General features: G+C 45.4%; 2 protein-coding genes across 3 annotated transcripts in view; one reads left to right on the forward strand and one right to left on the reverse strand.

Moving 5' to 3' along the window:
- Nucleotides 1-22,030, reverse strand: part of MFAP3L (microfibril associated protein 3 like) — a 42,347-nt gene extending 20,317 nt beyond the window's left edge. The window contains exon 1 of one of the 2 annotated variants that reach the window (XM_008249776.5): nt 21,756-22,030. In XM_008249776.5, coding sequence (XP_008247998.4) covers nt 21,756-21,802 — 47 coding nt within the window. In that variant the 5' untranslated portion in view covers nt 21,803-22,030. The remainder of the gene's footprint in view (nt 1-21,755) is intronic. The other variant, XM_070068293.2, reaches the window with a different exon arrangement.
- On the forward strand, nt 21,268-23,232 carry LOC149127761 (uncharacterized). The gene is made up of 2 exons (XM_089325503.1): nt 21,268-21,517; nt 22,562-23,232. Exons 1-2 carry the CDS (start codon nt 21,401-21,403, stop codon nt 22,946-22,948), a joined length of 504 nt encoding a protein of 167 aa, XP_089181629.1. The 5' UTR covers nt 21,268-21,400; the 3' UTR covers nt 22,949-23,232.
- The last annotated feature ends 1,500 nt before the right edge of the window (nt 23,233-24,732 follow it).

Raw genomic sequence — 24,732 nt, forward strand, 5'->3', positions numbered from 1 at the left:
CCCAGTGAGTTGAGCCATCACTACTGCCTCCCAGAGTCTGCACTGGCAGAAAACTGAAGTCTGGAGCAGAGCTGGGAAATGAACACAGGTACTGCAGTATGGCATGCAGGGATCTTAACTGCTTGTTTCCAGTAACTCAAATTGAACATTCCCAAGCCCGACTAATTTTCTTATCTGCTAAACATGTAGCATTTCTCAGAGCATTTAGTTCAGTTCAGAGCAGCACCTTTCTCAATCCAACTATTGCCCTCATGCCCTCAAAACACCAAGAATTACATGTTGTTGACTACAAACAACTCCACTCTTAAACACTGCTTGGCGCTACTCCATCCTGCTGTCTTCTCTCAATGAGTCTCAGTTTGGATCTCCCTATCTTCTTACTAGAAATCATGTGGTAGATTCCACACGATTGCCTGCCTTCAGTCTTACTCCAGTTCCAGACACCACTGGTAGAGCTTTCCATTCTACAACTCAAATTATGCAGCGCCATTCCTTTACTTAGCAACCTTCAATGTCTCTACTGCCTACGTTATAAGATATGAATTCCTTACCTTTTAATCGTTCAAAAATATCTAGTGAATATCTCTTATTGGATAGACATTATTCTGAATCCTAGAGATACAGAATCTTTAATGTTATGTGGAATTTATGTTCTCAAAGGCAAGAGCACACAATAAATAACTACATGTATAAATACGAATTTCAGTAGTGATGATGCTATAGGGGATGTCGTTGTGGTGTGGTGGTTAAAGCCACTGCCTGTGACCCCAACATCCCATATGGATATTGGCTCAAGTCCCGTCTGCTCCACTCCCAACCCAGCTCCCTGATAATGGCCTGGGACAAACAGAAGATAAGGCCCAAGTGTCTGGGCCCCTGCCACACATGTGTGAGACCTGGATAGAGTTCTTGGCTCAGTCCTGACCACTGCAGTCACTTGGAGAATGAACCAGCAGATGAAAGACCTCTCTCTCTCTCTCTCTCTCTCTAACTCTTGCAGATAAATAAATCTTTTAAAAATACATATTGAAAATACACACCATAATGTGCTCATTACTGAGTTATGCAGTCCGGGAGGACTTCGGTCCTCCTTCAGTGCTCATGGCCCTGAGCTACGTGACAGCTGAAAGAAGAGTACTCTAGGAAACCAAAAGCAAACCATCCCACGAATGCCCATCAGGGCAAGAAAGCAAGGGCAGAGGAATTATAGGATGGGCCAGAGATGCAAGCCCAAGTCACCTAGGGTTCGTAGACTAGAGTAAGGAGTTTGTACCTTAATCTAATATTCATTTGACATTTTTTTAACATTTATTTATTTTTATTTGAAAGAGTTACACAGAAAGAGAAGGAAAGGCAGAGAGAGAGGTCTTCCATCCACTAGTTCATCTCCCAGTTGGCCACAATGGCTGGAGCTGCGCTGATCCAAAGCCAGGAGCCAGGAGCTTCTTCTGGGTCTCTCCCACGGGTGCAGGGGCCCAAGGACTTGGGCCATCCTCTACTGCTTTCCCAGGCCACAGCAGAGAGCTGGATCAGAAGTGGAGCAGCCGGGACTTGGCGCCCATATGGGATGCTGGCACTGCAGGCGGTGGCTTTACCCACTACGCTACAGCGCCAGCCCCCATTTGACATTTTTAAGCAAGGGAGTGACAGGATATAATTTCCTTTTAAAAACTGACTTTCTGTGGTATAATTTACACACAATAAAATAAAATGTGCTCATTGTAGGTACACGTGTTTGTGAGTTTTGACAAGTCTATACACCTGTGGAACTACCACAATAAACAAGATACGCAAGATATCCATTGCTACCAAGAGTTTCCCTGTACTCCTTCCCAGTTTCAGTTTTTTTTTTTTTTATAAGATTTTATTTATTTATTTATTTTTTTAATTTTTTTTTTTATTTTTGACAGGCAGAGTGGACAGTGAGAGAGAGAGACAGAGAGAGAAAGGTCTTCCTTTTGCCGTTGGTTCACCCTCCAATGGCCGCCGCTGCAGCCGGCGCACCGCGCTGATCCGATGGCAGGAGCCAGGATCCAGGTGCTTTTCCTGGTCTCCCATGGGGTGCAGGGCCCAAGCACCTGGGCCATCCTCCACTGCACTCCCTGGCCATAGCAGAGAGCTGGCCTGGAAGAGGGGCAACCGGGACAGAATCCAGCGCCCTGACTGGGACTAGAACCCGGTGTGCCGGCGCCGCAAGGTGGAGGATTAGCCTATTGAGCCACGGCGCCAGCCCCCAGTTTCAGTTTTCACACTGACCCATTCCAGTTATTTTTGTGTATACAAAAGGGTGAAGGTCCAATCCTCATATATATGTCCAGGGGATTCAGCACCCTCTGTAAGAAAAATCATCTTTTCTCCAATGGATGACTTTCTTGAAAACAATTGCATGTGTGTGGGGCTATGTCTAAACTGTTTTATTCTGTTCCACAGCCCTATTATGCCTGTCCTTACACCAGTACCACAGTGACCACACTGTCTGCCTCATTTATCTTTGTATCTGCAGTGTCTGAAGTTGCCCCTGACATGTTAGATGCTCAATGAATTTGTCTGCTGGATGAATGAAGAATCTCTCCAAAGGCAGAAATTAGTATTCCAATTCTGTACAGTAAAACTGAAGAGGTACCTGGTGGTGATTAATTAGCCTCAGGGCATATATTTCTTCAGCACGGTGCTGTAGATTTCCACATGCCCCTTAGGACTGGAGGGCCTTCCTGCCCTGGAGAGGCCAGCACACTGCTCTGCCAGCCAAACCCCTGTGGCTAGGAGCAGTGTGGCTGCAGCGCGTGACTGATGCCCTCCTGTGACTTTGCAACTGCCTTTCTTTCCTTGAATACCCTTGTGGTTCCTTTTATCAGGGTGGTTGTAAAACTCCTACGTTCAATAAAAAATAGTTGTTAAGAGCATGGGCTTGGGTTTTAGACAGACTGGGCCAAGACCCCAGTTCTAACCCCCTTAAGTTGGCTGTTTTGGCTAAATACTCACTAAGCACAGTACAAGTGTAAGGGTTCACAATCACATGTACACCAAGCTCTTACCTATTGCTTGTCTTGGTGATCAAGAATTAGCATAACGGATAAAATACCCTTGATTCAAACTGGGCTTCTTGAGTATATTTTAAGTTACGCGTTTTAAGAGACATATTTGGAGGCCAGCAATTGTGGTACACTGGGTTAAACTGCTGCCTGCCAACACCATATGAGACTGGTTTGAGTGCTGGCAACTCTGTTTCCAATCCAGCTCTCTGCTATTATACATACGAAGGTAGTAGATGTGTATCCAAGTGCTTAGCCCCCTGCCACCCACATGAGGTACTCAGATGGAGTTCTTGGCTCCTGGCTTCAGCCTGACCCAGCCCTGTCCACTGTGGCCATTTGAAGAATAAACCAGTAAATCAAAAGATATCCCTCTTTCTCTTTTTCTTTCTCTCTCTCTTTTTTTAGCTCTGCCTTTCAAATAAATAAATCTTAAAAAACAGAAATCCTTGGCTGTGGTTTCGTTTAATACATTACAGACTGCCATGCCATCACCAGAAGTCATTACAAGTGACTCTCAGCACAGGGATCCTTTGCAGGAACCCCGGTCCAAGAAGGCACAAGCTGCCCATCTAGGCATTTGCTGCAGTGAGTATCTGAGGGTAGGAGCTGGAGTCATTCGTCTTAGACTCCCTGATGCCCATGTCCGAGCAGACGCCCTACTAAATATCTTGGGAGAGTCAGAGTAAAGACAGTAGGAGGGGCCAGTGCTGTGGCATAACAGGTAAAGCCACCACCTGCAGTGCCAGCATCCCATATGGGTGCTGTTTCGAGACCTGGCCTGCTCCACTTCTGATCCAGCTCTCTGCTATGGCCTGGGAAAGCAGTAGAAGATGGCCCAAGTCCTTAGGCCCCTGTACCCGCGTGAGAGACCTGGAAGAAGCTCCTGGCTCCTGGCTTCGGATTAGTACAGCTCCGGCCGTTGCAGCCAACTGGGGAGTGAACCAGCGGATGGAAGATCTCTCTCTCTCTCTTTCTCTCCCCCCTCCCTCCCTCTCTCCTTCCCTCCCTCCTCCCCTCCCTCCCTATCTCCCTCTCTCCCTCTCTCCCCTTCTCTCTCTGTGTAACTCTGACTTTAAAATAAAAAAATAAGTAAATAAATAAATGACACACTAGGAGACAGGTTCTAATAAATATACATAGTAAATATACTATAACTCCCCCCTCCAACAGTTATAGCGAATGCAACAAATGGAAGATCAAACCAAATTTTCAAATGTGTTACCTCCAGAGCTGTTTCCAAACAGAGGCCAGTCACATTGGTTTCTACTTTCAAACATATTGTTTGTGGCAGCAAGAATAAAGAAGGGAGACAGCTGTGCTATTATATTTTAATAGTGTCAGCAGGCACTTTGGGCCAGAAATATTGCAACTGTTCTGAAACTGCATCCAGCTCCCTTAGAGCCCTGCAGATACACAGAGGCAGGGACTTTTGTTTTAATGCAGGAATTTCAGTCAGCAAACTGACTTCCTCCTCTTCTCCATTCTCACTCCCATCCTTTCCCAGTTCGAAAAGTTACTAAGGTGCAGAAAATGTGATATACAATTCACAGGTTATTGACATCAGAGTGCTTTTACCCTGAAACTCTATGAAAACTTATTTCTGAAAATAAATGAACTTGTGAACACTAATAAATTAGTGGTTTTAGTAAGGATTCACTGTGTCTTATACCACGTTCTTTCCATTCAGTTTTTTTTTAATGTATTTATTATGTGTTGGGCACACTGCCAGGGATTCAAGAAATGGGGAATTCTACAAAGCTCAACAAATCACAGGCCAGGAGTGGGTGTTTGGCTGAAGAGTTAAGAGAGGGCTTGGGATGTTCACATCTCATATCAGAGTGCCTGGGTTGGAGTCCTGGCTCCACTCCCAAATCCATCTTCCTGCTAATGTGTACCCTGGAAGGCAGCAGGTGATGGCTCAGGAGGTTGGGTCCCTGTCACCCATGTAGGAGATCTGGATTGAGTTCCCAGTTCCCTGCTTTAATCTGGCCCAGCATTGGCCTTGTGGGCACTTAGAGGGTAAACGAGGGGAAGATATCTGTTTGCTTCTTTGATAAAAACCAAAGCAAATAATCAATCAAACAACAACAAAAAACAAATAAAAAAAAATGCAGGCCATATCCATTCACTGTATGGTTGGGAAGAGAGAGACAGTTAATTTCAGTATGATCTCTGGGTGCTATGGGCTTGGGGGTTGATAGTGGGAGGGGCCTAGGTGTTGCAGACAGACAGTGTTTGTTGCATGCCTACCCAGCATCCATCCCATTGCTGTGAGTTCCAGGGCTCATCAAGGTTCTAGGTCTTCCAACCTTCCCCTAATTCCTGCAGCTTGTACCAAACTTCTCACTCTTCTCCATGGCATATGATCCTTGCACTTTCCTGTTCTATGTTGAGGAAACAACTTTCCAATTCTCAGGAGTGCTCCTGGGGGTCAGAAACCCTCACATATAGTTCTGTTGGGTTTGCTTAACACTGGGCACCCATAATCTTATATACTTGCTATATGAAGCTACACTTAGAACCACTGGTCACTGTTTAAGAGTAATTACCTCAAGAACACAAGACATCGTGTAACTGAATCTTGGGAATGTAGATAAATGCAGCTTTTTTAGCATGTTAGACAAGGATCTTTTACACAGCAATACAAAAAGTTTAGTTAATAGCACTCTAACATTGTGAAAGACATTTTAGCTACTAAAGAGTAGGCCATAAGTACTATAATCCAGCAGCTTAAAAATGCAGTCCTTCAGAATACAAGAACAAAGACCACAGATTTCAAAACCAGGCTTTAACACAAAAGCTACAATGAACAAATTGTGCAGTTTCAAGTGTTTGCACACGGCCTTTGGGAAAACTTTCATAAAATACTTTACCTTCTATAAATAGAACAAAAGAAAATATTTAGCAAACACCAAATGTATCCTCTTTAATGGTCCCCTGTACCTACCTCCCAACAATTGTATTTTACCTAGAAATGTTTAATAAAACACTTTTTTGAGTCTTATTTCTTGTTTCTCTTCCTATCATCAACAAGACTATTTTGTCCATGCATTTCTGGAACTGGGAGGAAAAGGCCCTCTTGTTTAAGGGTGTTTTGAACTGGATGAAGACATGTTATTGTTTTTTTCTTGGCAGTGTTAGTGCTGGCATTTTCCCACCCATTATGATGAGAAATCTGTATAGTCACACAAGGAGATTTTATCACAGCATCTACTTAAGATGCATCACTATTTTGATCTGTGCACAAATGATACCAAAGGCACAAAAGCTGCCTCTGATTGAGAATAGATTTCTACTCATGAAACAAGAAGTGGAAAATTAAATTCATATGAGTTGGAAAGAGAATAACATTCATTAAATCATTAACACTATCTCTTTAAGGCTGGTAGCACATTGAAGCCATGTCAGTTATGGACACATTCTGCAACTTCCTTTCCCATATTTAAAATTAAATAAAATCCATACAATGTTTATTAAAAACATATTTTAAAAGTGGTTTTAAGCCATTTTAGAGAAAAATTATAACATTAAAATTCTCAATCACCCATTCTGACTCACCTAATTTCTTCATGATCAGCATATACTGAACTTTTTTTAAAGATTTATTTTATTTATTTGAAAGAATTACAGAGAGAGGTAGATATATAGAGAGAAAGAGGACTTCCATCTACTGGTTCACTCTCCAAATAGTCACAGTGGCCAGAACTGAGCCAATTCAAAGTCAGGAGCCAGGAGCCTCTTCTGGATCTCCCACACAGGTGCAGGAGCCCAAGCACCTGGGCCATCTTCTACTGCTTTCCCAGGCCATCAATAGGGAGCTGGATTGGAAGTGGAGCAGCCAGGACTCAAACCAGTGTCCATATGGGATGCTGGCACTGCAGGCTGGGGCTGTAACTCACTGAGCCACAGTACCGAACCCAGCATATTCTACAGTTTCAGGGAGCTAAGGTGGTCTCTGAATCTGGTTAATGACCAAGAAATTTGTAGGACAGGTATGTTTCTATAGCAGTTACTGTAGCCTGGAATCAAATCATTTAACCAATAAATCCATTAAGTTTTGTCTCAGTGGCCAAAGTCATGTCTCAGAAAGAGATGTGCCCTCCTTCCTTCTACATGTTCTGGAGTGTATATGTGTACACAGATCCTTGATGCCTCTGATTAGACAAAGGTAATATGCGAATCAGACAGCAAATGCTATCACATCAAAGTATGGAATGGCCTCACATCTGGGGTACTTTTAGAAGCATCCAGGGGAGGTCAATTCAAATCAATATACAATAACTGAGAAATTACCCTTCAAGGCACACTGGGGACTAGAAAGGTAAGACACAATCTTTACTCTTGGTCTTCCAAGAATCTCGGTGGAAGATATAGAACCACAAGTCCACAATTACATGTCAATGTGACAGCAGTCCAGCAAAGGGGTATCAAGGATCCGCTGGGATAAGGAGAAGACCACGTGGTCTGGAAGAGCCAGGAATTTTCTGGAAGAAGTGAATGCTTGGTTTAATTTTAATGGAGTCACCAAATGGAGCAGAGGAGAGATGTTGACCCAAAAAAAGGAACAACAAATTCAAAGAAATAGTGATTAAAGAGAACCTGACACAGCTGAGGAAATGTATATGACTATGGATGTATTCTGCAGCTTCCTTTCCCACATAATTAAAACCCATAAATGCCAAGGATAGGCATATGGCTGGTTCTGTGTTTAGAAAGATGGCATTGAAGCTGGCATTGTGGTGCTACAGGTTACACTGGCATCCCAGCTGCTCTGTTTCCAATCTAGCTTCCTGCTAATGCACCTGAGAAGGCAGTGGAAGACGGCCCAAGTGCTTGGGCCCTGTTACCTACATGGGAGACCCGGATGGAGTATCAAGCTCCTGGCTTCTAGCCTGGCTCAGTCCCATTTTGGGAGTGAACCAGTGGATGGAAGATTTTTCTCTCTCTCCCCTCTCTGTAACCCTACCTTTAAAATAAATAACATTTTTTAAAAGAAAAAAAAAAAAAAGATGGCCTTGACCTTAGCGTGGCTGCTGATGAAGAGGTGGCCTAGACTATTTTAGCATCCAAGAAGGAAAGAACAAACAGGGGCCTGAACTAAACGCAGTGGGCAAGATTCAAACAGGCAAAGGAATTGGAACATACAGAATATAATGACTATTTTGTAGCAGGTTAAAGCAACACCAGCGATGTCTACAATTATAGCAACAACTCTCTTAGGGAAGGAGCATCTCATTTGCCAAAAACTGATGTCTGGCACTGCCAGTGGAATGTACATAAATTAAGAATTTCAACTAACAGTCTCTTGGGCAGCACTCTGTTGCTGCAGCATTTGGAGGAAGGCCTGTCTGCCAGCATAGCCTAGGAGACGCCATGGTAGCTCCTTCCTGATCCCTTCACCTCTCCTCCTGGCTTCACTGTCTCTCTGAACACCTGACTGATGGAGGGTGTTACAATGACAGGCAGCAGGGATGACATTCAAAGGTATAAACTGTCACAAACTGAGAGCTGTATGGCAGCTTATGACTGTATTTTCAATAGTGCACAGTAGTAAGAAACTATTCTTGGATCTTCATCACACTTTTTTCTACATGGTATTTTTTTCTGATTGAGAGAAAGAATTATACGAAGTACAGCTTTAAGAAGTGGAATGTTTAAATTACCCTGGGTCATCAAATCATTAAAAATGTAACTTTAATATGCAAGTGAGATACTGATATCCTACTAAACACAAGAGTTGGTTTAACTTGATCACCAAAAGGGATGTCCTCATGGGATTCACTACTGCAGAGAAACTGAAAATCAAACTCTTACAAAGCAGGGAGAGAAAAAAATTCTATTAAAGGCTTTTTATCTACAGGTGTAATATAACAAGATGAAAATAAGGTCTATCATACATATTTGTTCACAGAACTAGAACATTAGACCTAGGAAATTTTAGATGTCTTCATAAAGGTTTTTCCTTTATACAAACTGAGAAAGGGAAGCCCAGAGTAAATAAATGATTGCCCAGGGTCGCACAATTAACTTAGTGGCTTAAAACCAGAATAAAAAGCCCATGGCTGCTCACATTCAAATGGGGCCTGGGATTCACATGGGGCCAGAGATTATGGAGATTATGTTAAAATCTCTTGGTTCTATAAAGGTGATTTTTAAATGTCAGCAACTAAGACATGAAACAAAGGCCATTCTAATTACAGGTATATCTTTTAGAAGAGCTTATTGATGTTTCATCACGGACTTGTTGTCAACAAAGTCTCATTGTAAATGAGTTGACTAAAACAGTTTAGATCCAGTAAAGGTAAGTCTGTAATTGATCAGAGACATCTCCTCACATATCTGATGAGCCAGGGAATAAATCAAACTTAGGAACTGAATACAAACAGGACAGATGCACTGGTCGATGGTTGATGGTACTTTATACTGTCAGGAGAGTCCCCAAAACTGATTGTGATGCAGATAAAAGGGTCACCACGCTGTGTCAGCATCAACACCAATCTTAGCAGGTTCCTGACTCAACCTGTTATTGGTTCAGAAGCACCTGTCCTTCCCAACATATTTCTGTTGGGATTTTTTTTCCCCTCAACACTCCCCTCTGTCCTTTAAAAATAATGACCTTTCAACACATTCTCCTGATGTATTTGGAATGCATACATAGGAAGATTTAATTTTTCATTCTAGTCCAATGAATTTGCTATGTCACTTGATAATCTATAGCCCTAATCCTGCCAACTTGGGATTCTTGTTTTCATTTGCTCCCAAGTCCATTTCTCCATTTCTCAAGAAGCTCTGGGAGTATTTAATATATTAAATCCTATATTCAGAGTGAAGTCCTGTAGGAGCTGATGGCTATCTGGAAGCTTGGACACCACGAGCCACAATATTTTCTAGCCCCCCCCCCCCAAAAAAAAAAAGCTAGAGGAACTCATGGATCAGAAAGAGGTTTTATTGAAGTGCTAACCCCTAGCTACCTGCCCACAAGTTCAGGTTGACAGAGCCCTGCCAGGATGGAGGAGGCAAACGCATGTCCCCTGGGAAGCCTTCGGAGCACAATGGCTACAAAGCAGAGAGCAATATTCTTAATACGCTTTCTTCAATATTGGCCTGAAGCCAATGTGAGCTTATATTTTCTTGCAGATTCTAGATACCTGGTAAACTCTTAAGGTACTGTTAGTGGAAGTGTTTTTCTCACTTCTTCCCCCCACCCCCACCCCCATGTGGAAGACCTGGATTGAGTTCCAGCATCCTGGCTTCAGCTGTGGTCCAGCCCTGGCTGTTGCAGGCAGTTGGAGGAGTGAACCAGCAGATAGAACCTCCTTCTCTCTCTCTCAAATAAACAAAAATTTGAAAAAAGAGAACACTAAGACTCATGAGTTACTGCAATGTACATTCCCCAGCTGTGCTCCATTCAGGGTAGGAGCCAGAGAAGGCCTTCCTGTGGCCTGAGGGGAGGCTCCTGGCTTTTGCACAATTTGCATTTTCAACCTCTGTCCCCCTGGCACACTCCCCACCAGCTGCCAGCCTCACTGGGCTCTGCTAATCCTGGAATGTGCCAGGCACACCAGAACACTTGCACTTACTATTGCCTCTGTCTGGAACCAGTTGTGGATGCCTCTTTTCTGCTCTTTAGGCCTCCGCTCAATGCCACCTTACTAACAAGGTCCTCCCTGGTCATCTATGCAAAACTAGTGTCCATCCCATCACTCTCTACCTTGGCTCTGCCTTTGTCTGCACAGCATTAGCTGCTGTATATGAGGATACTTCAAAATGCTCTGAGAAAAAAATGGAATTAAAGGCTAAGTCTATTTTGGTGCAAAAAAATTGAAATCCATGCTTTTTTTGTAATATGAATTTTCCATGAACTTTTCAAAGACTCCCCTTCTATATATTTATTTAGTAAAGATTTTTTTTTTTACTTGAAAGGCAGAGTTAGAGAAAGTGGGGGGGGGGGGGGAGAGAAAGTCTTCCATCCACTGGTTCACTCCCTCCAGGGCCACAATGGCCAGGGATGAGTCAGAATGAAGCCAGGAGCCAGGAGCCTCCTCCAGAACTCCCCCATGGGTGCAGGGGCCCAAGCACTTGGGCCATCATCCTCCATTGCTTTCCCAGGGACACCAGCAGGGAGCTGGATCGGAAGTGGAGCAGCTGGGTGTCAAACTGGTGCCCACATGGGACACCCGCACTGCAGGTGACAGCTTTGCCCACTATATCACAATGCTGGCCCCCTTCTATATATTTATATGCTATTTCTGCCCCCATTAAGATGTGAGCTTCTGGAGAACTGGGCTTCTATCACTGATGTCATTCACTACTGTGTCCCCAGGGTCTCAAAACATGCTTCTTTCGCAGCAAGGATGTGAATACATGTTGAGTGAATTTATTCTACTTTTAGGCCCTTTAAATTCCATCTAGTACTAACTTACTGGTCATCTCCATTGACTCTACATTTCCTACAAATTTCACCCATTGCTTGGATATTTTATGTAAATATGTCTATTTTTTTACCAAAAAACTAACTTGAAAATATAGACCAGTATTTTTTTCAAAGTCAGTTTCAGAGATGCATCCTTTTTTTTCCCTGTGAAACTGAAGAGGGTCGTGTACTCCAAAGGAGGCTCTGGGTGCAGAGGTCCTGAGTCACCTGGAAGAGGAGGCAGAGGCTGCAAAAGGGTGAGTTTGTGGGGGCTACTTTCTTTTTTCTTTTTTTTGACAGGCAGAGTGACAGTGAGAGAGAGAGACAGAGAGAAAGGTCTTCCTTTGCCGTTGGTTCACCTTCCAATGGCCACCATGGCTGGCGCGCTGCGGCCCGCGCACCGCGCTGATCTGAAGCTAGGAGCCAGGTGCTTCTCCTGGTCTCCCATGGGGTGCAGGGCCCAAGCACTTGGGCCATCCTCCACTGCACTCCCTGGCCACAGCAGAGAGCTGGCCTGGAAGAGGGGCAACTGTGTCAGAACCCGGCGCCCCGACCGGGACTAGAACCCGGTGTGCCGGCGCCGCTAAGTGGAGGATTAGCCTAGTGAGCTGTGGCTCCTGCCGGGCTACTTTCCATGACTGAAATATATGCCCTTATTGTTGAAATGAAAAGCAATTGCCTACTTAACCTGCATTTCAAAATACGGAACCAGCCTCACTCCTGTATCTCTAGTTTTTTGAGTAAGGCCACTTGGATTCACGACTCAGAAAGGGATCACCTAGGGTTTCTTCTTTCATCAGAATAAAACTTCATCTATTTGCTTCTTGCTGAGAGGGCAGTTAAATAGCTTTTCCGCCTTTACCAGCCTAGGATCACAAAGCAGAATTGCATAATGAGCATTCCTCCCAGTCCTGCAAGTGAAGTGTTTTTATAGTTTCTTTCACTAAGAACTGGCTCTCAGGGAAACACAGAGGGGATCCTGTAATTCAAACTCTCCTTGATGTAACTCTTAAGAGCACAGTAGCTTCCTTTACATTTGCCCAATATTTACATTTACAACCCCCTCCCCCCAAGTTGTTACCCCACCCCAACCTCACCACCTCTTTAAGTGAGGGCAGATCTGCACTTTTCTGCCCACATGACAGTGTGAGAAGCAGGGGCCAAGTCCCCAAGCCATGAACAGAGAGCACTCACAGAGCCCACATTTTCTGACTCAGTGCAGTACAATTGTGCCCTGTCCACCGTGACCAACGATTGAATACACAGCCTGGGCTGATGTCCAATCTGTCATGCATGTCCAGATAGTTACTTTAAAACTTTGTGCATAAAACAATCCTTTGTAGGATTTGTTTGGATCTGAAAAATTGTCTACCAGCCTTGTCAGAGACATCCCCAAACCATGTGCCATTGACAAATTGATATTATGTTGATACGACAATATGGCAAATGATCATAAAGAGAACAAAGTAGAAAATAGGCATTCAATGATCTCCACACAGAATTTTTGAAGGGAGGAACTTTGCTTTTCTCTCACTTTGATGGGGAAAGTCCCTGATAGGCCTAGCACATTTTGCATGTGTTCTCAATGATCTGTCAGCTGGCCAGCCAGCTTTATCTAAGTGATAAAAACAATCAGCAGCCAGTCATATCAATTACACAAAACTCAAAGTATTTATAAGACTGTATTAGCAGCTGAATACCAATTGCTGTAAGGATTAAAAAACACTTAAGACCAGGTCTTTACACAAAAGGTGCTTTGGAGTCTTGGAGACATCTGAATATAAAGCAATTATTATGCACTAGAAAAATTATACACTTAACTATGTATTAGAAATACAGAGAAATTCAGAGAAGGACAAGCTAGAAAGGTGAGATTGCTCCCTGGGGTTGGCTAACACCTGAAAGGGGAATAAAAGAGAGAGGACAGTTCCCCCAACAGGAGTAATGGCTTAGTTGAGACAAGTAGGGGTTAGAAATAAACCCGGCCTGCCAAGGAATAAAAGTCCACGATATAGGGCCTTGCAGAGCGTGTGCTATGCACGCTTGTCTTGAGAATCCTGGGAGTTTAGGGCCCTCCTCCAGAAATGCTATTTCATAAGAAGGGGAAATGCTAATGAGGGCTTTGGAACAGACGACCCATTCCTTAGGACACAAACACTGACGCCCTGAGAAGGGAGAAGAGGCAGCCATGTTGAGGATGAGAAGCCCCACTAGGGCAGGAGGGACTCAAAGTCCTCCGTAGGTCCTGCACACTGAGGAGAAAGGCTAAGCAAGGTGAAGCACTGGTGACAGTCCACAGTTTCCTGGAAGTGAGTTTCAAGTCCCTTGAAATTATTTTGAAATAGAGAAAAACAGGTTATCTTCAGAAAGTCTAATAGCCCAGATGTAGGGAAAACAAAACAAAACAAAACAACAAAAAAACTCTTCCCTCTTGGGATTGGCAGCAGAAACAGCATAAAGACAGGCAGGCAGTAAGCAGAGCAGCAGCCAGGTTGGGCCAGCAGCTGGGTAGTGCAGCTCATGCCCACTTCTATTACTGAAAGTTTAAGCCATTGCCGCCTGGCGACACCTGGAAGAGAGCCCTGGGTAAAGCTTGGAGTCAAACACTAACACAGTCTTCATTCAAATACCTTCCCCTGCTGAGGGCCAGGGAGAGTGGGCTTTGCAGCTTTCCACATGGTTGCTCTATACTAACTGCCAGCCAGGGGAGTCTGGCCTTTGGGCAAGAAAGGAGGTGGCTGGTCTCCTTGACATGGGCCCTATTGCTGCAAACATAGAGCCTGCACTGATTTCAAGAAGGGACAGAAAGTACAGCCCTGGGGAATATACACCTCCTTTCTTGTCTACGACAGGCACAGCTGTAACGTGCCAATGGGAGTGATCTGGATTAGCCCTGAGCTTGTGCCTGCCAGCCCTGTCTGAAATCGGTTGGCCCTATCATTGGATACTTCTAGAGCCCTTTGCTCAAACCTTTTAATTTTTTCAATAAAGAACAAACCCTTCCCTTAAGTTATTCCTTGCACCATAAGCAAACTCAAATATTCAATGGAAGGCAAGTTTAGGATTGTATTTAAGTATCTGCTCAGCAAGCTTCCCATTCCCACTGATTACAAAGAAGTCAGTTTGGGCCCAGCTCTGAATGAGCTGCTGTCTCAGTCCAGAACTAGGCAAATCCACCCACACCAATGTTCTTTTGGTCCCATCAGCAAGCCCCCAGTGCTCTGCCCAGAAGCTGGGGAACTGGGGGCAGTGGTAGCATCAGGGATGCCTCTCTTATAAGTGCTGTACCACGTGCTGAGAAATGATTCTGGTGCTGCCAGCCTCGCCCTGTAGGTGAGCCCTCACAACCGCTCTCAGCCCCTCATCTCTCAAGACAGGTGTGCCTGCCTCCTCTCCGCAGCACCTGGCTAAGATACTCTAATTAATTACATGGGAGTTGTGTAAAATGCCTCCTTTCTGGTCCTGCCCAGACATACAAATCAATCACTGCATCTCAGAGATTCTCAGTCCTGTTTCTGGCTACCACCTCCCTTGGCTTTTCCCTGGTGTACTTGTCATCTCTTACGGGCACCACTGAACTAGACTCCTTCCTTGAAGTCCTGTCTCTAGTCTGGCCTGCCTCCAATCCATGTGCCCTGTTGCTCTGAAAGTCAGTCTGAAAAAAGAGCTGATTTACAACACTGTCCACGTTTTCATTTGTCAGTAGTGTAAGACTCAAGTTCTAAGACTTGATCCTTCACACCTGATTCCCATCTACCTCTTTAACTTCTTCTCTGGAGCAGCCCCTTTTCCCACCTGCCATCACCCCCACCCCATCACAGACCCTTTCCTGAGCTCCTAGTAGTTCCCCATAACAGCTCTGTGTCCCCAGTCATGCTGCATTCTTTACCTTGCATATCTGTCAAAGCCCTCCAGTACTCCCCAAAGTAGCCCCAGCCTTTATCCACAAATTTATATTTCACTCTCATGTCTTTTTGCACACCTGTCCCTGGGATGAAAAAACCTCAGGTTCTCAATATTGAATAAATCAATAACTTAGTAAATGGATTGAACATGAACTTGAGAGAGGCTAGATTGAAATAAAGATGTGGAGACACTGGTATGTGGATTACTGATGCAGTCATGAGGAAAAATAAATCACCCAGAAAAGAACACACTGGGCCACAGATGAGAAGACCAAGGTAAAGGTCCAGTGAATGCAGAAAAGAAACCCTTGGAGAAAGGGCAATAAAAAAAAAAAAATCATAGGAATAGCTAAGGGTGCAGTATCCCAAAGATCAAGGCAGAGAAGATCCAAGAAACAGAGTGCTTTATACTGAGCTGGTACTCTGTAGTGGAGAATAAGTATGGCATCAGGTCCAGCTCTGTGGCATAACAGGTAAGGCTGCCACCTACAGTGCCGGGATCCCATACAGGCACCAGTTCAGGTACTGGCTGCTCCACTTTCAATCCAGTTCTCTACTATGGCCTGGGAAGGTAGTGGAGGATGGCCCAAATCCTTGGGTTCCTGCCCCTGCATGGGAGACCCGGAAGAAGCTCCCGGCTCCTGGCTTCGGATAGGTGCAGCTTTGGGCATTGCAGCCATCTGGGGAGTGAACCAGTGGATAGAAGACCTCTCTCTCTCTCTCTCTCTCTCTGCCTGTCTGTAATTCTCTTTCAAATAAATAAATAAATCTTAGAGAGAGAAAGAGAGAGACAGAGAAGTATGGCATCATTGCATAAGGATGTCTGAGTAAAATATCTTATGAAATTATGCAGATGGAAGCTGCACAATGTAAAGTATGGTTTTGTTTTTATTAAGATAAATTTTAATCAACTTTTACTGTTGTTTCTACTATCAGATATTGCTAGTTTAGGGTAATAGCACATTGTCTGAAAATAAGTTGCTCTCTTACCAAGTTTTTCTTATATGTAGTTCGGTTTTGAATAAGTTATTCTGTAACAGCAAGGTGGAAGATTGCTTCATTTAGGTTTTCCAGACACAGAGTAGTCAACTCAACCAGACCATAAACTTTTACAGGGCAGATATTGAGGCCTTGTACATAAAAGAGACTGGCTGAATGTTTGGAAAGAATGACTGGATTACTTATATTTAAACAGAGAAGCTAGGTCATCCAGTATTAGAGCTGTCACCCATCCCCTGCCAAATATGGAGCCCATGGCAAACACTGCTAATTGATTGTGGCAATTTTCCAGCTGAGCCAGGACAGGCGCGGGGCATTACAAGCTGCTATTACTGACTGGTCAGGGTTAACCCATGCAAAATCTGGTCATTCTCAAATTAATTTTGTTAAACTTGAGCTTTCATGGCTGCCTGCTCATATGTGCATAGTTTGTAGACAGCAGAACAGCGGACCACTGTTGAGTACAATGAGAAGAAGCAAAGTAACTGAAATAGGACTTGCCCCTTCTGCTTTACTTCCTAGGCCTTTCTTCTATTAAGAATTGTGAATAGAACTCTTCATAAAGTATTAGCTTACACACACACACACACACACACAGTCATTTTGAATCAACTCATAGATCTGACTTATAACACACTGGTTCCAGATCCCTATGGGCCACGGGCCACCTCTAGTTAGACACCTTTTACTACACTGCCCTGTGAAACTGGGGTTTAGCTCTACGCATTGCTTTTGTAGGAGAAGCAAGCTGGCAGCAGTCTGTTCATTTCATGTTGCTATTTAGAAAACCTTAGCTGGGTTCCCATTATTTATCTATAATGGGATAAAATCCAAACTTCTTTGCATCACATTGGCGCATCACAACAAAAGGAGCACTTCATCCCTTCCTCCTGTCCCTGCCCATTTTCCAAACATACCAACCCTCTCTTTGTATATGGTTCTGCTAGTTTTCCATGGCTCTAGGAACAGATCACTGCCAATATGGTGACTTAAAACAAATATATTATCTTGAAGTTTTGTGGCTTGCAAGTTTAACATGGGTCTTAATGGGCTAAGATAAAAAAGTTGACAGGGCTCTGTCCCTCCTGGAGACTCTGGGGGAGAATCTGTTTCCATGCCTTTGCCTGCTTCTAGAGGCTGCCTGCATTCTGTGTTTCATGGTCCCCTTCTATCTTCAAAGCCAAGTCAAGTCTTTCTCATATGGCATTGCTCTATTGCTTACCTCTTGTGATTATACTGGGCCCACCTAGATAATCTAGAATAGTATCCCTATCTCAAAATCCCCAACTTAACTATATATCTGCAAAATCCAAAGCTCGATATTTGGGGGTGCCATTATTCTGCCTACCATAATGGTGGTCTTTCTGCCTGAAGTGTCTACTCCCCTGCTTAGAAGACTCTTAGCAATTCCTAAGGCACTCGGTAAGGTCCTATGGAAATGTCACCACCTCCTTGAGGCCCTCCTCATCTCCAGTCCAAGGAACTCGTCCCTCTCGGTCTCCCCAGTCCCATGTGCATTCCTCTCCTGGAGCACTTATCTCATACTGCAATTTATTCATCCTCAAGCATCTCTGTCCAATTAGATGGTGAGTCACCACGTCTTATTCATTTCTGCAGCCTCAAGGCCTAACTATAAAAGTCTGTAGGAAGGAAAAATTAATGTGATATTTTAATGAGTAAAGATTTCAAGTGGAGGCAGAGTCAAGACCAATAAATTTACAGGGCTTCTGTTTGGAGGATAACATATAAACCAAATGAACCAAACCCTTTAATCTTTTAACCATTCCAGAAAGGTATAGTCAATTTAAACCAGTGGTACCTTAAAGCTATCCATAACTTTTTTTAGATTAATTTATTTATTTATTAGAAAGGCAGAATTAGAGAGAAGGAGGGGGAGAGACAGAGAGAGAGAGATCGATCTTTCACCCACTGATTCACTCCCCAAATGGCCACAACAGCAGAAGCTGAGCTGATCCGAGCCAGGAGCTTCTTCCAGGGATCCCAGTACCTGGGCCACTTTCCACTGCTTTCCCAGGCCTTTTGCAGGGAACTTGATCAGAAGTAGAGCAGCCAGTGTTAGTAAAACGGCACAGCCCTGGGGCCGGCACGTTGGCCTGAAGCGTGGAAGAAGCTCTGATCGACACAGCTCTGGCCGTTGCAGCCAGTTTGACTCCGGAGTGAACCATCAGATGGAAGACGTTTTACTCTCTCTCTGCCTCTCCTCTCTCTGTGTAACTCTTTCAAATAAATAAATAAATAAATCTTTAAAAAAAAATAATGGCACAGTCTTATCTATGGTACGATTTACAGCCTGAACACCATTATAGGCTCTAGCTCCCACCACCGTTGCTGGAAGCCAGGAGACCCCATGGCCCAACCACCAGTGTTGAACTCATGGCCTCTCTCTCTCTCTCTCTGTCTCTTGATGTCTCTCACTCTCTCTCTTACACTCTCCTTCTCCCTCTTTTCCTTCTTCTCCCCTTCCCTCCCGTCTGTCGGGTTTCCCCCAATAAACCCGTTCCCTTACTCTGGGTTTGGTGTTTTGTGGTAGCCTTACAGCCAGGACTTGAACTGGCACCTTTATGGAATGCTAGCACCGGCCCCGATTCCTAACTTTAATGTGACTGACCATGGAATACAAAATACTGTCCAAGTTTTACGGGTCCTCCTGGGCTAAGCTGGACGAGGTTAGTCACATTCCAAGTGCTGGGTTAGAGGCTGAGTTAGAAGTGATATTCAAAAAAAAAAAAAAAAAAAAAAAAAGCAAAAAACCATCCCACTTGCCTAAGAAATTGGCTTGAGCTGTGTTAAACACAACTTGGCTAGAATATTTATTTGGTATTTCAGTATCTCACTTTAGAAACAGAATAAGAATCCACAGCAAGTCAAATTTAAATAGACTCAAGTATTTAAATTGCAAGCCAAAGAATTTGAATATATATTACATATTATATATATATATATATATATATATATGGGGGAAGATCTACTTTTAAAGGCAATAGTTTGCCATGAATAGCTGATGTGACAACATCAAATCAAAGAAGTACCTAAGATGGAAACAAAACTAAAAATTATGTCCCTAGCAGTTGAGCTGCAAGAACCCAATAGTTTAGTACAAAAGATAAACAATTATCACCTGTTTTGTAACTTAAATACAAATTCTACTTTGTTACTTTTCCTTCATGAGCAATAACAGACTCCCTCTTCAACCTAACCCCTGTTGGTTTTTGTTAGTTTTAGGTTAGGAGAACGTAGAAGTTTTGAAGTTAAGGGCAGTGTGTATAAGCCTTTGGTTGAATTTCATGGCTTGGGATTTTTAGATCAGGAAAAGGGCCCATTGATCTGTCTTAAACCTCTTCTTCACAAAAGGTAAATAAGGCCTAGCTGCTTCCTCTATGTCTGAAAAAACCCAAGGCTAAGGTTGTTTCCATTTGGGAATGCAATCTGAGAATGAGACCCGCATAGGAGGGTATGTCAAAAATTTCACGGAAAATAGAATTAAAAGTTTGTTTTGGTGCAAAAAAATTTTTAAATCCATTCATACCAGGGAGTCTTTAGAAAGTTCATAGAAAATGCATATTAGGAAACAAACCATGCAGATTTTAAACCTGATGCATTTTTAAAGAAAAAGGAAGCACAAAGCTAGCTACCTGATTTGATCATTACACTTTATATACATATATCTAAGTATCACGTTGTAGCCTATAAATATGGACAATTATTATGTGTCAACAAAAAATTTAAATCAATTCAGTATCTGTGTCTGAGTTTTTTAAACTTCTCAATTTTGCTAAAAGTCCTTAGAAATACATTTAGAAGCAATGAATATCTCCAACCAAACTATGTAGCTAAAATGAGAAGTGAAGGTCTAACTTTCACAAATAGTAATCCTGCTGCTGCTACTGCTGTTCCAATAGCTCAAGGCTTTCCTGATATTAAATCTCAGTTGTGTACAAGTACAGCACACAGCCAATCTGGGAAAATCACCCAAATATCTGGAATTAGAGCTGGAGCCATCTCTGGCTTATAAGCAAGCCCCTACTTTTGAAGACTATTCACAACCCAATGAAAAGTCAATACCCTCTTAAAGTCTATTAAGGTCTATTAAAAATGCAAACAAGAAGTTTTACAACAAACTTAACAAATAAAACAATTGAACCCATTAAGCAATACTTATGGAAACAGGCTTGAGAATCTAGCTGTGGTTAGAGGCAGAACTTGTTCTTGCTAGAACAAGGATTGTCTACCGTACTCCTATTAGATGCAGGTAATTCTTACAGCTGCAGTACTAAATGTTCTAGGAAGAAACTGCAAAAACTGCAGTGGGGCACACAAAGTGCATTTTTCTGTAGTATGTAAAATATCACTAGAGCTACATTGTTTTAAAAGACATCTTTTTCCATCTTGGATTTCATACTGAAATTTTACTATGTTTCAACATAGTAGCAACTGAAAAAATGTGTTTCACTTAGAAACAAAAGTGAGAAAATCTCAAAAAACATTGCTCTTCTGCAATGCTATGTTTCCAAGATAAGGCAAAATAGACTGCTACAGTAACCAGACTCTTCTGCTAACAAGTATTCTTAAATAACAATTCAACCATAACATTATTTTCTACATTATGAGCACATAATAGACCTGCAAAGATTCTTCTTGCTTTTTTGCTAGCTCGCTTTATGCATCTTGGAATTTGCAAGTCAAGTAATTTTTTTGGAAGAGGTAATGGTGTTAAATATTAGGCTTAAAATAAATCAGTTCTGCAATTACTTTATTTCCTAAGCCCACTGAAGCACGTTTCCCCACTTTAAGCCAACAAACAATTCGCTGTCAACTTGCTGTGGTGTCAAATGCGACAAACTCCGAGAGCTCCGGCCAAGAGGCGGCGGCTCGTGGCACTCGGAGCTCCCAGCACTCCTGCGGCAGGAGGACGCGGCGCCCTCCGGTTCCCGATGGGGAACCCGCACTCAAGACCTTAGGCGCCGCGGCCAGGGCAGCCTCGTGCCTATGCGGGGTAAACTGAGGCACGGGGCTCCAAGCGACCCCGGATGGGCGAAGGCCCCCACCCCCCACCCCCGCCACTGCTTGGCGTCCTTTTCTCCTCCGGAGACGCGGGAGGCTCCCCGAAGGAGCGCAGGGGACACCGGGGCTTTCGCCCTCGGAAGGTGAGGGCGCGACCCCGGGACGCGGCTGTCCCCTGCCCGCCAGCCCCCGCCCGGGACGGATCTCCCAAGCATCCTGCGACCCTCCCGCAGCCAGCTGCTGCTGTCTTCCCGCGCGCAGCCTTCGCTGCGGGCTCCGCCAGCCCAGGCACCCGAAAGTTCCGCGGCCCCGGCCGCCGATCGGGTACGGCTCCCTCCCGCCGAGCCCCGCCGCGCCGTTTCGAGGGACGCCCCGGCTAACCTGACACCGCTGCGCCACTCAGGGGGTCGCCGCGCACCCCTCGCCATGGCCAGCCGCACCGCTGCCGCCGCGCCCCCGGCTCTGCGCCCGACGCCTGACAGCGCCTGCTGCGGGCGAGCCGCCTCCTCCGGCGCCTGGCAGCGATGCGGGCTGCACGGCGGGCGGCCGCGAGTGCGGAGCCTCCCACCTCCCGGAGCCGGAGCCGGCCGGCGCCGAGCATGCCCAGTGCGGCCCGCCGGGCGGTGCGGAGGCGCGGAGCCGAGCGGGCGTCGCCGCCGGGTTTTGGCGGCGGCCGCGGGCGGGGGCGGGGCGCGGGTGAGCGTGCGGGAGCGGTGGGAGCTTCCCTCGCAGGAGGTCGGCGGCGGCGGCCCGCGGGCCCGGGGTCGGCTCGGCCAGCCGAGGCTTAGTAGATCTCTTTCCGACGCCGCGGGGCTCGCACCGCAACTCTCCGGTGTCGCGTGGCACGAGTGCTGAGGAGGCGCCTGGCGGGGGCCGCATGCCGGGCCGGGAGCGGGAGCCACGCAGCCCACGCGACGGCGTGAGGCCGGCTGCCGTGCAGCTGAACGTGTCAGAGCGCAGCGCGGCGCGGGAGGCCGGCGGGGCGCTCGCTGCTGCTGCGGGGTAGTGGGATTCGGGGTTACTTTTAAATTAATTTTCTGTATTTTTTTAATTTATAGTTTCTACGTTTTCTCTAATAAGAAATGGCTCTTAGTAATAATAATAAAAAAAACTGTCCTAAATTAGTTTATTTTTTAACACCCGCAATAGTTTCCCCGCATGATCTGCAGCGTAGACTTTTTTTCCAGACTTCACAGAGACCGCCGCTCAGTCCGGGCCAGGCCCCGCCCCCTCTTCTGTACCCGCCCCCTTCGGCCACGCCTCCCCGCGCCTGCTACTCGGCTCCGCCCTCTTCTGCTCCGGCGGCTAAGAAAACCCGGAGAGGTGGACTTTCCGAACTGACGCTCCCGGTGGCGCCTGCAGCCGACCCGGGCTGTTCGCCGCCGGGTCAGGAATCAATGTCTGGGAGAGGAGGCTGTCAGCGGCTCGCCGTCTCTAGGCTTTTCTCGGATTCTGGCAGCGCCTTCACCACGCTCGCCGACCTGCGACGGGCAGAAGTGGGTCAGGACCCGACTGAGCATGCTCGGGACGGCGCATGTGGTCGTCCCAGGTGGCTGCGGCTGCGGCTGCTGTAGCTCCTCACGACACCGGCGCTCGGGACGCGGCGGATGGGGGGCTCCAGACGGGCGCGACGGCCTGGGTACGCGGACGGGACACCCGCGCCGAGGGCCTCGTGCGGTGCCGGAGCGCCGTGTCCGGCTTGGGAAGCAACCGAAGCCTGCTTTTTCCCCTGCAAGATTGAAATGATCCTGTGTTGGTATTACTTTTATAGTGTCTCCAGTAACAATTTTATTTATTTCACTATTACGTCTTATATCAATGAACTTTCTTCCAATAAACCGACATCTAAGTGCTTAATAACCATAATTTACATTTGCACCACAGAGCTGAATTTTCACTTGTTGATGAATATTTAACCCGTGTCCCCACTTTCAAATAATTCCGCAGCGGTGTTCTCAGGCATTTCTGCATTGCCTATCTCCTCCCTTCACCCTTGTCTTCTAAAATCTCAGAAAAGCTGCAAAATGCTCTCCTGTTATCTTAACAAATACTTGAGGTGGGTGTGGGAACTTGCCCTTAATCCCCATGCACAGAAGAAAGACCGACACTTGGAAAAAGATTACAAGGGAAAGGTTTTGCAGACTTGAAATTAGTAACTTCCAGAACCCAGTGAAAACTTTTCTTTGAGACCAAGGAGGGGAACGGGGTTGGTTGTCAGTGTTCTGTCTGAGGAGGGAGAAGACGGACAGGTGGATCAGCTGCCCGGTGGAGTGTGGTGTGACAATGGAAAATGACCTCAGCGGGAGCTGACCTTTGTTTTGTCTCAGCCTCACCCAGCCCCAGATCAGCTTCCGCCTGGTTGGAGACATCTTCTTAGTGGAAGGTCACTCCAGGAAGAACACGTTCACTTCGGTGCTGCCCACTCAAGTCCTAACCTGTGCTGATACCGCCCTCATGTGCCTCCTGAGCTTTGAGATCCCATTATTGTTGGTACAGCCCACGCCCTGCTCTTGAACTTGGTAGAGATGCACACCACAAGTAGTCTAGCCTGAGTAAGGATGGGCAAGGTGTCTGACAGTCTATGCTCCATTCCCACTTGTGTGAACTTTCTGCTCCCCCAGGCTTTCATGATGTGACCCTTCCTTTCTGTTCCTTCTCATCCTGCTCCTCCAGGTCCTCCTCTGTTGTACCTCCCAACTGACGGAGGTTGGGGTTGGGGGGTGGTTTTGTGACCTTTATCTTCCTGCCCTCATCTTTGATGATTGCCGTTGTCCAGGGGCTGTTGAGGACGGTTGTCCCTGTGGCCATGCCAGTGGTTCATTCCTATGCTTGTGTATTTCAGGCATGCTCAGGTGTGAGCCTCAGGAAACTTGGATCCCTGTGTCCCCAACAGGACCTGTGAACTGCAGCTGTTCTGCTTGTATTTCCTAGTTTGATTGCTGGCACTCCCAGTTTTTCAGCCATGCACATCATAAATCTGTATTATCCTAGATGTGTTCATCTACCTCTCCCTTGTTAGCCAGCTGGTCACCTGGCACAGTCCACCCTGCTAGGCAGGGCTGAAGCTGGGAGCTGGAAATGCAATCCAGGTCTGCCACAAGGGTGGCAAAAAAACAATTACCTGAGCCATCGCTGTTGCCTCACAAGGTCTGAATTAGCAGGAAGCTTGAGTCAGGAGCCCGAGCTGGGAATTGCATCCAGGCACTCGGATATGGAACTCTGTCATCTTAACCATTTGGCTAAACACCCACTCCATACTTTTCTTTTTAAGCAAATTATATTATAATTGTCTGCTAAAAATCCACAAATGAATCATAGTACCCTCAGGATAAGATCCCAGTTTTGAGTATGAACGGGT

Source organism: Oryctolagus cuniculus, chromosome 2 (assembly GCF_051225735.1).
Source record: "Oryctolagus cuniculus isolate XC-2025 breed Fujian yellow rabbit chromosome 2, ASM5122573v1, whole genome shotgun sequence".
NCBI classification, from domain to species: domain Eukaryota; kingdom Metazoa; phylum Chordata; class Mammalia; order Lagomorpha; family Leporidae; genus Oryctolagus; species Oryctolagus cuniculus.